Source organism: Micromesistius poutassou, assembly GCF_964030765.1.
Source record: "Micromesistius poutassou genome assembly, chromosome: 11".
Lineage (NCBI taxonomy): Eukaryota > Metazoa > Chordata > Actinopteri > Gadiformes > Gadidae > Micromesistius > Micromesistius poutassou.
In genome coordinates this window covers 911384-925515 of record NC_140281.1, presented here as the reverse complement: position 1 = coordinate 925515, position 14132 = coordinate 911384, and the positions used below count along the sequence as shown (strand labels likewise).

General features: G+C 48.9%; 2 protein-coding genes and 2 non-coding genes across 4 annotated transcripts in view; 2 read left to right on the top strand and 2 right to left on the bottom strand.

Annotated features, from left to right (window-relative positions):
• Positions 1 to 8463, top strand: part of fasn (fatty acid synthase) — a gene marked incomplete at its 5' end in the record, with an annotated part of 33544 nt that extends 25081 nt beyond the window's left edge. The window contains 6 exon segments of the mRNA XM_084475664.1: positions 970 to 1196; positions 2203 to 2430; positions 3527 to 3738; positions 4609 to 4707; positions 5504 to 5755; positions 6581 to 8463. Coding sequence (XP_084331790.1) covers positions 970 to 1196; positions 2203 to 2430; positions 3527 to 3738; positions 4609 to 4707; positions 5504 to 5755; positions 6581 to 6718 — 1156 coding nt within the window.
• Positions 8464 to 9176: 713 nt separating this feature from the next.
• On the bottom strand, positions 9177 to 9263 carry AC3HAE_025776 (transfer RNA tyrosine (anticodon GUA)). The gene is given in 2 exon segments: positions 9177 to 9212; positions 9227 to 9263. It is a non-coding gene; the product is annotated as a tRNA-Tyr (tRNA).
• Positions 9264 to 9625: 362 nt separating this feature from the next.
• AC3HAE_025792 (transfer RNA tyrosine (anticodon GUA)) lies at positions 9626 to 9712 on the top strand. Its single transcript is given in 2 exon segments — positions 9626 to 9662; positions 9677 to 9712. It is a non-coding gene; the product is annotated as a tRNA-Tyr (tRNA).
• Positions 9713 to 12300: 2588 nt separating this feature from the next.
• prrt2 (proline-rich transmembrane protein 2) overlaps positions 12301 to 14132 on the bottom strand; it is a 4462-nt gene continuing 2630 nt past the window's right edge. The window contains exons 2-4 of the mRNA XM_084474948.1: positions 13605 to 13885; positions 13235 to 13364; positions 12301 to 12414 (exon numbers count right to left, since the gene is read on the bottom strand). Coding sequence (XP_084331074.1) covers positions 12398 to 12414; positions 13235 to 13364; positions 13605 to 13885 — 428 coding nt within the window. The 3' untranslated portion in view covers positions 12301 to 12397. The remainder of the gene's footprint in view (positions 12415 to 13234; positions 13365 to 13604; positions 13886 to 14132) is intronic.

The following is a 14132-nucleotide window of genomic DNA, read 5'->3' as shown; positions in this document are numbered from 1 at the left end:
AGTAACCCAGGGTTTCTACGGTTTTGATTTTGATTCACTCTTCATTATTTACAGCGTGTTATTTTTGAACTGCTGGGCTTTCACACGCTGCAGGACTATGAATACTGAATGACGGACAGGATCATGTTTGTGCATTGGATAGCTCTTGCAAATACGGACTGTGTGGATTGTCTTGGAGGCTGTCTTCAGACATGCTGTAATGAAGTAACATTAGGAGATCAATAAAATGTATTAGGACTATCATAAATAGTTTGCAATAAAGAAACTCCCAACTAGTCTTAGAGGTGACATATTACACCACCAGGTGTGAGTGTGATTAGCCGGTAGAAGCCGTTTTGAAAATCTGCCTCTTCTGACATCACAAGTGGGCGTGTCCACCTAGATGTGTTGCTGTGATAGATCAGTCTACCGGCTGCCTACCCCAGTGGACCGTAGCAAACGTTTGCTCATCTATCCGTCACACATAGAGGTGGACACGCCCACCTGTGATGTCAGAAGAGGCAGACTTTCAAAACGGCTTGTTAGCGGCTAATCACACTCACCACCTGAGCTGTGTTGGAAATCGTTCCCTATTCCCTCACTCACTGTTCCCTATATAGTGGTTATGATACAGTGAACTATATAGGGAACGAACAAGCGAGAATTCGGACACTACGCTGAACATTTCTGAACGTCATTTGCGTCAGTAAATGCACGGCCGCATTGCATTGTGCAAATGTTGGGGTGTTTTATTCTCCACTATACAGTGAATGAAATGAACCACTGAGAACTGGAACACCACTACAGAACGACGAGCGCCCTCTATAGTGCACTGTAGCCGCCGTAGGGAACGATTTTCAAACGCGGCTAAGGTGGTCCAAGATGGACCACCTTTCACACCCTCTGCTTGAGACCGGGTTTGATGGTTTGATGGTTTAATGGTTTAATGGTTTGATGGTTTGATGGTTTGATGCGTTGGACCGTCTCCAGCCTAACGTCTGGCCCCATGCCTTTCCCTCCCCCCCCCCCAGGGGTCCGAGACGTGAGCACCCTGAACGCCGACAGCTCTCTGGCCGACCTGGGCCTGGACTCGCTGATGGGCGTGGAGGTGCGGCAGACGCTGGAGCGCGACTACGACATCGTCATGGCGATGCGGGAGATCCGCCTGCTCACCATCAACAAGCTGCGGGAGCTGTCCAACAGCAAGCCCACCGAAGGTACGGCTAACCACACCCCCCCCCCCCCCCCCCCCCCCACCTCACTTCCCCCCCCCCGCGACGATATTTTCCACCAGGGAATTTTCCACCCATCCACCAGGGAATATTTCTCTAGAAATCTTTTATTTTAATTAGGGCGATTGTCGAGCGATTAAAAAAAAATAATAATCTAATTAATTACAGGCTCTGTGATTAATTCATCTAAATGAATCGCATACTTACATTTTGCAGAGAAAGTATTTCAAAATAATTTAATTCAAGTATAATTATGGCAGATGAGTGATTCTATGAGTAATGTACATAATAGACTTTAAAGTTCAATGTCTCGCCTATTTAAAACATGTCTTTCATTAACATACGGTGCATTTTAAGATCAAATTAATAACATTTCCATCTCACTCATGATACAATGCATCTCAGGCAAAAAATATACAATACTTTGTTTTGACTCTAGAGGGCGCTATAGACCGCGATTAAGCTGCGTTCATTTTTTTAACGCGTGATTTTTATTTTTTTCTGTGATTAATTGTGTTGAGCCACGCTGAAGATAATTTTCTGTCATGTCAGATAATAAAGTTTTTCTGATTCTGATTCTGATTCTGAATTAATATAGATTAACATGTTAATTTGACAGCCCTAATTTGTATGTATGTATGTATGTATGTATATATTCATTCTATTTTTCCCACTTGGGAAAATCTCAGCATTGTTGTAAACAGTTACTGTCATATGAAAACGATAAACCATAACTGTAGCGTGATCTCCAACCACTAGAGGCCGCTAATGCGACCACTCAAACAGTGCAGGTTTCAGCATACTTTACCAGGTTTTTGATGTCCTGTTTTTAGGAACATAGCGTCCCCATAGCGTCTTTTATGGATGCAGTATCTAATGCAGCAAATAATCGCAATTCCATTATTTCCCCAAATCGTTCAACCCCTTAGTTCTAACACATCGACGTCACACCCCCCCCCCCCCCTCCGTCCTCCGTCCTCCTGCCCCCCAGAATCGCGGCAGTCCCCGGTGAAGCACGGCGCGGCCCGCGAGCTGCTGGCCTCGGACCTGAGCGTGCTGCTGGTGGACCCGGACGGCCCCACCCTGGCGCGGCTGAACGAGGTGCAGAGCCAGGAGAGGGCGCTGTTCCTGGTGCACCCCATCGAGGGCTCCGTGGCCGCCTTCCGGAGCCTCACCGCCAAGCTCAGCATGCCCTGCTACGGCCTGCAGTGCACCAAGGGTAGGCTCCCCCGCGCGCTAGGGCCGGGGCGATTAATCTAACGATTGATCGCGAACGGTCACCAAACTCATATGATAGAGTTGGAACGATTATTATTATTATTATTATTTTTTTAATTATTTAAATTATTTATTTTTGTTCTTTCTTTCTTTATAGAAATTTCAGAACAGCTGGATACATATCTGGACATTATTTTCTATTTGACCATTTTGTGTCTTTTTTTTTAAGGGGAAATTTCAAAGTTCTCATTTACAAAGTGTGGTTTTTTTTGTTTGTTTTTTTGGAGAGAAATTATGAATAAATGCATCATGTTTTCAAACCAAAAAAATAATCGAGATTTCAATATTGACCAAAATATTCGTGATTATGATTTTTTTTTTTCTTCCATAATCGAGCAGCCCTAGGCCACGCCCACTCCCTGTCACATGGGCCCTGTGCCCGGAGGGAGACAGGGCAGATGTATGAAGTGTGCTGTCGTACTAAACAGTTGTACAATATGTAAGGGATAATGTAAGGGATAATGTATAGAACGCCGGTCATTATCGGGAAATAATCGAAAATAAGCCCCTTTATCTGGCTTATTTCCCGATAATGGCATAATGGTATAGACCGGCGTTCTATACATTATCCCTTATTGTGTTGCTCTTTTTGTGTTTTTAGGGATAGCATTTTGTTGAATTTCGTGTATTTTTTCCTCTGAAACACTTGCAAAGCGGGACATTTTACGGTGAAAAAAAAAACAATACCCCCCGAGTTTGAGATCTCAATCTCGGGGATATTGCCCAATATCCCGAGATAGCGAACCAATGAAATTGCGTCATCTTAGGAGGTTCACGTGTAACATATACTAATTATACATATAGCGCTTTTCTAGGACTCTAAGTCTCTTTACACTGAGGGGGGGGGGGGCGGCGGTGGTGATAAAACAGACAGACAGACATGCAGCACGGAAACACAGGAGAGAGAGAAGAGAAGTCACTAGAGAACAGACGGGTCTTGAGGCGGGATTGGAAAACCAGGAGGGACTCTTTGAGTCCGAGGTCTCTAACCCGTCTCTCCCCTCCCTCCCTCCCTCCCTCCCTCCCCCTCCCTCCAGCGGCTCCGCTGGGCAGCATCCAGGCGCTGGCCTCCTTCTACGTGGACTGCATCCGGCGGCTGCAGCCCGCCGCGCCCTACCGCATCGCGGGCTACTCGTTCGGCGCGTGCGTGGCCTTCGAGATGTGCTCCCAGCTGCAGAGCCAGGGCCTGGCCGTGGAGAGCCTGTTCCTGTTCGACGGCTCCCACTCCTACGTGGCCGCGTACACTCAGGTATCAGTGCTCTGTTGTACTCTGAGTGCTGAGTACTTAATCAGTACGCTTTTTTAGTGCTTTATCAGTACCCTGTTATTGGAGTATCGGTACACTTTGTTAGTGCTTTATCAGTACCCTGTTATTGGAGTATCGGTACGCTTTGTTAGTACTTTATCAGTACCCTGTTATTGGAGTATCGGTACGCTTTGTTAGTACTTTATCAGTACCCTGTTATTGGAGTATCGGTACGCTTTATTAGTACTTTATCAGTACTTTGTTATTAGAGCACTTAATCAGTACGCTTTATTAGTACTTTATCAGTACTTTGTTATAAGAGTACTTAATCAGTACACTTAATCAGTACTTTGTTATAAGAGTACTTAATCAGTACGCTTTATTAGTACTTTGTTATTAGAGTACTTAATCAGTACGCTTTATTAGTACTTTACCAGTACTTTGTTATTAGAGTACTTTATCAGTACTTTGTTATTGGAGCACTTTGTTGGTACTTTATCAGTAGATTTTCAGTACTTTGATGGTACTTCTTTTGCTTTAGCAGTACTTTTGTTACTAGCACTTTGTTAGTACTTTATCAGTTTACTCTATCAGTACTTAGCTGGAACTAAATAACCCCATTTTAATCTGTGTTTGATCAGTACATGAATGGTTCTCTGCCGGTTCTTAATGAGAGCGGTGCTTACATACATGATCATCCTCATCTCATCGTGATCAGTACATGAATGGTTCTCTACCGGTTCTTAATGAGAGCGGTGCTTACATACATGATCATCCTCATCTCATCGTGATCAGTACATGAATGGTTCTCTACCGGTTCTTAATGAGAGCGGTGCTTACATACATGATCATCCTCCTCTCGTCGTGCCTCAGAGCTACCGGGCCAAGCTGACGCCGGGCAAGGAGTCGGAGGCTGAGACCGAGGCTCTGTGTGCCTTCATCCAGCAGTTCACCGGCATCGAGTACACCAAGGTACGTAGCACACAGCGGTACGCGGTACACCGCGGTACGTGGCACACCGTGGTACGCCTTGTCTGGTTGTGTAGTACACCAACGTAATATCAAACTAATTGTGTGTAAGTTTACATACTACATTCAATGTTATGGTTAATGTATTTCTGGTTGCATGCTGTTGATAATACTAGTGTACGAAATAGAGGTGTACTATGTTTAATATATTTGATGCGTAACATATTTGATGTGTAACACTTCTTTCTTTCTTCTCTTCAAATATGTCTCTTTAATTATTTATTTTTTCTATTTTCTTACTTTCTTTTTGGCCCCTCCCCCTTTCACTCTGCCCCTCCCTCTTTCAATTTGGCCCCTCTCACTCTGGCCCCTCCCTCTCTCACTCTGGCCCCTCCCTCTCTCACTCTGGCCCCTCCCTCTTTCATCCTGTCCCTCCTTCTCTCACTCTGGCCCCTCCCCCTCTCTCACTCTGGCCCCTCCCCCCCTCTCTCTGGCCCCTCCCCCCCTCTCTCTCTCTCTCCCTCTGGCCCCTCCCCCCCTCTCTCTCTCCCTCTGGCCCCTCCCCCCCTCCTCTCTCTCTCCCTCTGACCCCTCCCCCCCTCTCCTCATTCTCTCCCTCTGGCCCCTCTCCCCCCCTCTCTCTCTCCCTCTGGCCCCTCCCCCCCTCTCTCTCTCTCTCCCTCTGGCCCCTCCCCCCTCTCTCTCTCTCTCCCTCTGGCCCCTCCCCCCCTCTCTCTCCCTCTGGCCCCTCTCCCCCCCCCTCTCTCTCCCTCTCTGGCCCCTCCCCCCCTCCCTCCAGCTGCTGGAGCTCCTCCTCCCTCTGGCCGACCTGGAGGCCCGCGTCGCGGCCACGGTGGACCTCATCACGTCGCGCCACGCCAACGTCAGCCGCCACGCCCTGACCTTCGCCGCCGCCACCTTCTACCAGAAGCTGAAGGTCGCCGACGGCTACGTGCCCGCCGCCCGCTACCACGGCAACGTGACGCTGCTCCGCGCCAAGGCCAGCAGCGGCTACGGCGACAACCTGGGCGGAGACTACAAGCTGAGCGAGGTGAGGCGGCGGGGGGGGGGGGGCAGGGGGGGGCGGGGGGCGTGTACAGCACAATGCATCATGGGATGTTTTTTTTTGTTGTTGATGCGCCACCATTTTGCGAGTTTTAAGTTCTGTTCAATTGCTTAAAACTCACAAAACGGTGGAGTATCAACACCCCACAAAAATATCCCATGACGCATTGTGATGTACAAGCTTGTACATCACAATGCGTCATGGGATAGTTCTGTTAAAATGCTAAATCAACGCGAACATAGTGGAACCTGGGCTACTGGAGACATTTCTTTGTCAAGCCTGATGTTTCAAACACAAGGTCCCCCAACAATGATGAATACTTTCATGGTTAATTACTAATCAATGACCAACGGATGCATTACTACCAAATATAACGAAAAAACATTCCGATGCTGCTTGTAAGATGACGTAAAACTCCAGGGATAATGGTGCCTTCACGTGCTATGGGAAAAGACGATCCTTTCCCGTTTGTGAACCGGACATTACGAGTGCGTTTGCGTTCAAGTGCTCTTGTTGTCGTGGTGAAATGAAACACGGCGGACCCCACGGATCCTGACCTGTTTTACTGTTGAAAAGGTCAAAGGCCATCTCATCTCGGCAGCTCAGTGTATCAAAATATTCCACGAGCTCTCCGGTGGAAATGACGACGTGAGGGAGGGGGGGGGGAGGGGGGGGCGTTCATGTGCAATTTTCACGTCGGCTTTTGGTATTTACCATCATTTCCATAGCACCTGAAGGCACCATATATCTCGGGCCACCGCTCACCCAGACGGTCTCCTCCCCCACCCCTCTCCCCCCCCCCCCCCTCAGGTGTGCGACGGCACCGTGTCTGTCCACGTCGTCGAGGGCGACCACCGCTCCTTCCTGGAGGGCGAGGGCGTGGAGTCCATCAGCGGCATCATCCACAGCTCCCTGGCCGAGCCCCGCCTCACCCCCCGAGAGGGTTAGGCCACACCCCCACCCCCCCCCCGGGGAGGTTAGGCCACGCCCCCAAACAACACCAGGAGGGGGTGCAGCGGAGATGCAGAGCGGCCTTCTGCCCCAAGACCAATCCCTTTATTCTCTTCTCCTTTTTGAACACAAAGTATCGTTGTTTTGTTTAGAGTCTCTTTAGGTGTCTTTTTTAGTGTCACCTCGCCCCGGAAGCACTTAATCCACCTTTGTCCCCCCCCCCCTCTCTGAGCGCCCCTTAAAATCAATCGATCGCAAAAAGGGGGGCTCTGGAGGAAGAAGAATTCCCGGTCGGAAAAAAATAAAAGCGCGACCCTAACAAAAACCACAAGCAAAACATGTTTTCGAGGTTAAACGTTTAGAATTCCTTTTTATTCTTAGTGGTGTTGAGGTTCCGCCCCCCCGCCATGTTGATCAGGTAACTAGTGCCTACAGTCCCCACTTTTTTCTAGTCTTCACCCAACCCCCCCCCCACCACCCAGACACCACCCCCCCCACCACCACCCCCCCCCCCCCCCCCCCCTCTCAGCCAGACCAGTCTGTTAAACGGTGCAGGGCGTGGACGTGGTTCCACGCGCAAGAAGCGACCATGAGGGCTCCGACGCGCTTCCCCCTCTCTCCCGTCTTCTCCCTGACACTGTAATGACGCAGACCCCCTGCGGTTAGGTGTGGGGGGCTACACCTGTGTGACGTAGCGCTACACCTTTTGTAGCGTGCTCCACCCGTGTGGTGGCTGCTCCTCCTCCTCCACCCTCCACGTGCGTCCCCAAACCGGTGAGCGTTCCCGGTTTAACGGAACGGTTTAATTGTCGGGTTGCTTTTGTTTTGGTTTATTTGGCATCTTTGTCATTTGTTTACAACTTCTTCATTTTCGGTGTTTTATCATTTTATATTTTCCGTGTTTTTCCTCTCTGTTCTTTCTTGTTTCTTTTGGGGGTGGACATTGTTATGAATGGCGCCCCCCCCCCCTGAATAATGAGATAGCGCCTCCAATAGATTCAAGAGAGAAACCGCCACACGATGATCGCTGGTGTGAGCTGAGGGAGGCACAGAGCAGTATGATACTGACCCGAGTGGAAATTGATGGCGCTTTGTTCCCCCCTCCCGATGTGATCAACTAGCGAACGCGTGTGCACGCGGATGTCCTACCGACCTGCTCTGGGTCTTCTCATCTCATGAGTTATGACATGATTGGATTTGTTTGTTTGTCAGACTGCTATTGTACGTGTGCAAATACGTGGTACTTGTATAACACATTTCTACATTATTGAAACAGGGCAAACTTTTTAGCTCCGACATTCCTTGAGTAATAAGTGTCACAACCCGAGACTAATGCTAAGCTAGGTGTGGACACGTGTCCGCCGCTGGCGCTAACACAGCAGTACTTACACAATAGGCACCGACAACCCTTTAGTAGCGGACCCCACGGGGAGGTTCCTGCTGGCGTTTGGCGCCACCTAGTGGCCATCGATGGGTTGTGGCTTCACATTGTTGAGATCTTGGTCCATGAGATTGGTTTTGACTGACCAGTCACACACAACGTGTGGTCACCTGACGTCTGAGACTTCCACACACAGGAGTCGGTGAAGAAGTCAGCTGACCCTGGGCCTTGTGCTGATTGGTTGCTATGTCGGACGAGGAGGCTTCGCAGATCTTTTGAGGGAAACACGTGATGTTTTTGTTGTTTTTCTCTTCCCTGTATTTATTGTTACTATTCCAAAATAAAGGCATATCACTAACAATTAACGGCTCTTGTATTTGTGTAATTGGCGCACATGGCAGTGTGCGTAATGAAATGGTCTGTTTTTCCTAATTATCTGAACCGTGACTACGGGCCTGTATTAGTTGGGAGTTTATGTAAGGTGCTGCAAAAAAACAACCACGCTATAACCCAACCCATAGGACACACAAGCAGGACTTGACCTGGGTCTCCTGATCTCCTAATCACTCGTTTTTAACCATTTTAGTGGCCATTAGAGTACACGTTTCTAAGTTTAGAGTTGCACTTGGCTGCACCATGAATTCCCTGTCGGCGCAAAAGTGCATTGCCGTACAAGGTCCTACCCCAAACCACAATGTGACGCGTAATCACTTTTTTTTGGAGTGCAGCTGGCGTGACCGCGCTTCCCCGAAGTGTGGATGGCGTGACCGCAGTGACTACGGTGTGACGGTGATCCGAGCTCCGTAGTGCCATTGCCTGCTCCCTCGGCGTACGGGCAGACTTCAGAGGGCTCTGCGCGGTCATTGGAACCGGCTCCCGGGGGCGCGCATCGTATGGATATATAAGGTGTTACGTTACTGAAATAGCGCGTGATTTGAGTGAGAAACAGGAGGTGTTGCGGCGTTAGAGCGTGTTAATACCAACACAATGCGTTGAAGTACAGTATATTTCTCTGATTTGCCATTTCTTCCCCAAACGACAATTCCTCAAAGTAGTTTTGCACTTCTATAAAATTCCTTCGAGCCGGAGTTGAACCAGCGACCTAAGGATTTCAGACTCTTTCACTACAGTCCTCCGCTCTACCAACTGAGCTATCGAAGGTGGTGTTCGAAAATCCAATGAAGAAAAACTCTACAAAATATATTGCCAACGACTTGCTCTGATATAATATATCAGAGCTCTGATATATTGCTCTGACTTGCTCTGACATATTATATCAGATACATTATATCAGAGCAAGTCGTTGGCAATATATTTAATACGTCAGAACAAGTCTTGCTCTGATATATATCAGAGCAAGTCGTTGGCAATATATTTTGTAGACTTGCTCTTATTTGTAATTTCTTCCCTGGTCACGGATTTAAGGGATTATGAATTGGGTAAGAAATGGCAGATATGGAATCAGAGAAAGTCGTTGGCAATATATTTTGTAGAGTTTTTCTCCATTACCTATTCGAACACCACCTTCGATAGCTCAGTTGGTAGAGCGGAGGACTGTAGTGAAAGAGTCTGAAATCCTTAGGTCGCTGGTTCAACTCCGGCTCGAAGGAATTTTATAGAAGTGCAAAACTACTTTGAGGAATCATCAATTGGGGATGAAATGCAGCTTCAAAAATACATAAACCACAGGGAAAGCATGATTTGAAAATATACACCGATCCACTTTCGTAATATCTAGATTTTATAGGCTACTAATTTATTATATTGTCAGGAGAAAGGAGCAATCGTCAACATCAGTTCGGATCCCCTATATCCACTTGAGAAGCTAGTTATCTTAGAGAAGCTGCTTAACATCTAGGCCTACCTGCTAGAATTCCAGTCAATTTCGATTCAAGTGTCTGCTATATTATTAATTTGTGCGCAGGTGTCTCTCGAGTTGAAGCCTGTTAAACGATTTCCCCCGGGATTAACAGACATCTGGATAGTCTGCGTCATCACAGCAAATCAACTAAATTAATACTGCTGATTATGTAAACAGGGAGACAATGTCACGACATTGGCTATTTTATGTATGCAATATCTACTTCTGCCAGCAGAGGCCAGCGCCGAGTAAAAGGTTTGAAACGGTTCCCATCGCTCACAGATGAGGTGAAACACCATCAATCAGACCCTTCTCATTTAATTTCCCTCCGGACGACAATCAGCTGGCCTACAAACACGTGTCTAGTCATCATTATACATCTGAATAAATGACCAACGATACAGGAAGAGAAAGTGGAGGGTGAGAGATGAGCGGCAGAAGGGAAAGCTATTTCTTTTGTGCAGCCACACAGACGCGTTCATGCAAGGTGTGTTTATTAAGAATGTGATATTAACAAGTATACAACAGTTTGATAGCACTCAGATTATCTTTGGATTTGAATGTGATGTTTCATCAAGAGAATCCACAACATGCCAACAACCACAAAGATTATTCATATCATACCAATATCGAGTATATAATAGAGCCTAGCCGTTGTAAGAATAATCACATTGTCTAACGTTTAACTTCTAAACCAACCAGATTAATATTCGTTGATCGCCTGCGGGTTACAAGAGAGATTACAATAGAATCCAGATAGAAAGATAGAAAAAAAAGGGTTACGATGGAATCGCTGTCTCCGGCTCAGACCTCAACCCGCTCACAGTGACCACATCCGCGCGCTCCAGGGTCCACGCCCGCGGTTGTGTCACGCCTCCTCCCAGTCCGATTGGCCGACCGACTGCAGGGTGCAACTATACAGACGGTGCGCTGTGCTGCGTAATCATCGTGTCCCATGGTGCATTCAAAAGTGTTAGTTACTTATCAAGGAACAGTTAGGGTTTGGATATTAGGTCGGAGATGGTTAGAGTGTCGGTTACAGATGGTTACGTTTAGGTATTCGGTTAAATATGGTTAGTATTAGGTTGGAGATGGTTACGTTGAGGTGTCATAGTTACGTTAAGTTAAGGGTTTGGGTGTGGGTTAAGAGTCTTGGGAAAGCAGTGCATCATGGGAAGGTCGTCTGTATAGTTGCGACTCCTGGTTGGAGGTTGAGCCAGGTCTTACGGATGGAGCTTAACTCAAACAGGAAGTAGAGAGCAGCGTTTCAACCACCGACGAACGAAACATTTGATAATCAAATCGGAATGCAAATCAAAACATCCCCCCCCGTCAGATCGCTGGTGATTCTAGCGTCTGCGTTCCACCACTGTTTAACCCAAATGAGTTCTAAGGTCTTACAACGCATTTGGCTTTCCAATCATACAAAACGTCATGTTAACGGCCACACACGCAGTATGGTAGACTCATATTAACACGGCCCGCCCTGACAGCTTGTCGTGTGGGGGGTCTTGTAATACCGTCCTCGCAGTGAAACATCTCTCTATTTACATTCCTCTGGACACTCGCTTCAGCACTTTCTCTGAGCCCCAGCCAAAACCCGACAATAAAAAGTCTGTCTTGGCACATTTAGTCTCTTTGACGTGAGGACACTTTTAAATCCTCCCCTGCTCTCCCATCTGTCATAAGCCTTTCTCCCTCCGTCCTCCCTCTCTTCCTCATCCCCCAACCCCCCCCCCCCTCTCCTGCCCTTAGAACAAAATGGACGGCCGCCCGCCTGCCTCTCTCTCTCTCTCAAACCCCCAGAGACAAGTGAAAATGGTGGCTCATCTTGTCGCTCTGCCTGTGCAGCGGCAGCGGTGGCGGCGGTGGTGGTGGTGGTCCTCTGGTCGGTGGTGAGGAGGTGATCTGGCTCTGGTGGAGAGGAGCTCTCAGGGTTCTGGTGATGCTCCGTCTAACAGGGGTTCACAAGGCGCAGTGACACAAACAAGGACATCAAAGGTGTGACGGCTCCAGACCACCCAACCCAGCTCCCAAAGTCACAGGGTGTCTGTGTGTGTGTGTGTGTGTGTGTGTGTGAGTGTGTGTGTGTGTGTGCGTGTGCCAGCGTGTGTGTTTTACTTGGTGATGTATTGGAGAGGGGGGGAGAGGGGGGAGAGAGGGGGGAGAGGGGGGAGGGGAGGGTTCAGTCCCAAAGTTCTGTGGTCAACGTCCTGTTCTGAGATCACTTCCTGTCTCTCATAACCCCTCCAGGGTGAGGCAGTCTCCCTCTCCAGCCATACCCCAGCGGCAGGTCTCCTGGAGGGGGGCCGGGGGGGGGGGGGGGGGTCGGGTGCTGGGCCTGGCTGTGGGTGGTGGTGGTGGTGGTGGTGGTGGAGAGTTTAAGGGTGGAGCGAGGTGCAGAGCGGGTGGGGCGGTGGTGGGTGGACCTCCTTCAGGTTTTTACATTGACTGTAGGGAAGAGAAGGAGAAGCGATATTGTTTTAGTTTTATTTTTTAGTTTAGTTTTATTTCTGTGTGCCAGATAAACAAGATTAAAATAGCAAAAAAGAGATGCACATTGACATACATAAATGCACGGGTGGGACAAAAGAAACCCCAGAGGGCTTATAAAGGATGTCCCCCTAACATTAAAATACAATAAGGTAAGGTAAAGAAATGAAGCGATTTGTTTCACCACATCAACAGAATGCTCTTGGGTTTACTGTTGATGAATACCATACTGAAGCTGAGGAACGGAGACATTAGAAAGCTGGCATTTGATGTAGCATATGTTAACGTATTACATTACAATGAGGAAGAGCCGAGGGACAAAGGCCTCATCAATCGGCCCCGGAGCTAAAGGTCCAATATCGTACCACCAGGTGTGAGTGTGACGAGTGTGTGACTGTTACAAGCCGTTTTGAAAATCGGCCTCTTCTGACATCACAAGTGGGCGTGTCCACCGTGACGTGTGACGGACAGATGAGCAACGTTCGCTACGGTCCACCGGGTAGGGCAGCTGGTGGACTGATCTAGGTGGACACGCCCACTTGTGATGTCAGAAGAGACACATTTTCAAAACGCTTCGTAATGGCTAATCACACCTATGTCACCTTTAACAAGCTTCTTAATGGACTTTAACTAGATTTTTCCATCTGGACCCTATTTTCCACTAGTCTTGGGTCTGACGGACAACATGCTTCTTGGGTGGCCCCTTTAAGAAGCTCGTTAAGCCAATCCAAAAGCTCAACCAATCAGAGGATGTGTTGAGGCCGAATCCACCACTCACTGGCCAGGTTGACGATGCAGGCGATGATGATCAGGGTCCCGCCCACCAGCGAGACCACCGACAGCAGCTTGGCCACGCGGCCCAGACGCACCGCGCCGTCGAGGTTACCCTGCTCTAGGCTGTTCCGGGACTAGAACACACACACACACACACACACACACACACACACACACACACACACACACACACACATACACACACAGGGTTAGACTGGCTCCACAGACACACACACACACACACACACACACAGGGTTAAACTGGCTCTACACACACACACAGGGTTAGACTGGCTCTACACACACACACACACACACACACACCAGACCGTGCTCCAACAGGAAGTGACCTCATCCCCCCCCCCCAGACCCACCATGATGGAGTAGACGAAGCCCACGATGTTGATGGGCCAGACGGGGCAGAAGCAGGCCAGCACGCTGAGCAGCATGTAGTCCTTGACCTTTGACCTGTCGATGGGCGGGGCCACGGCGATGCTGGAGTGGCGGGACAGCGAGGGCCGCGGGGAGAAGGCCGTGTAGCCGATGGAGCTGGCGCGGCTGCCCTTGCGCGTCTTGGCGTGGTGGGGGTGGTGGGAGTACGAGATGGAGTGCTGCCGGCGGGGGGGCGAGGAGACCACCGGAGACCCAGCCTCACCTGTGGGATCACACGGAGGACCGGAGAGAGAGAGGGGGGCCTGTGAGAGGGGGGGGGGGGGGGGGGCGGAGCCTGACCCCGACCACCTTTTACGTCACTTGATTGATTCTTAGCAGACGTCTTTATCCGAGGGGACACGCAAACAAGATTGACGCCACAAAAACAACGTCGCCATGAAAACATCACAATCATCAACAATGGCCCATACAAGATAGTAACAAAAAGATAAATGACCACCTGAGTCCTT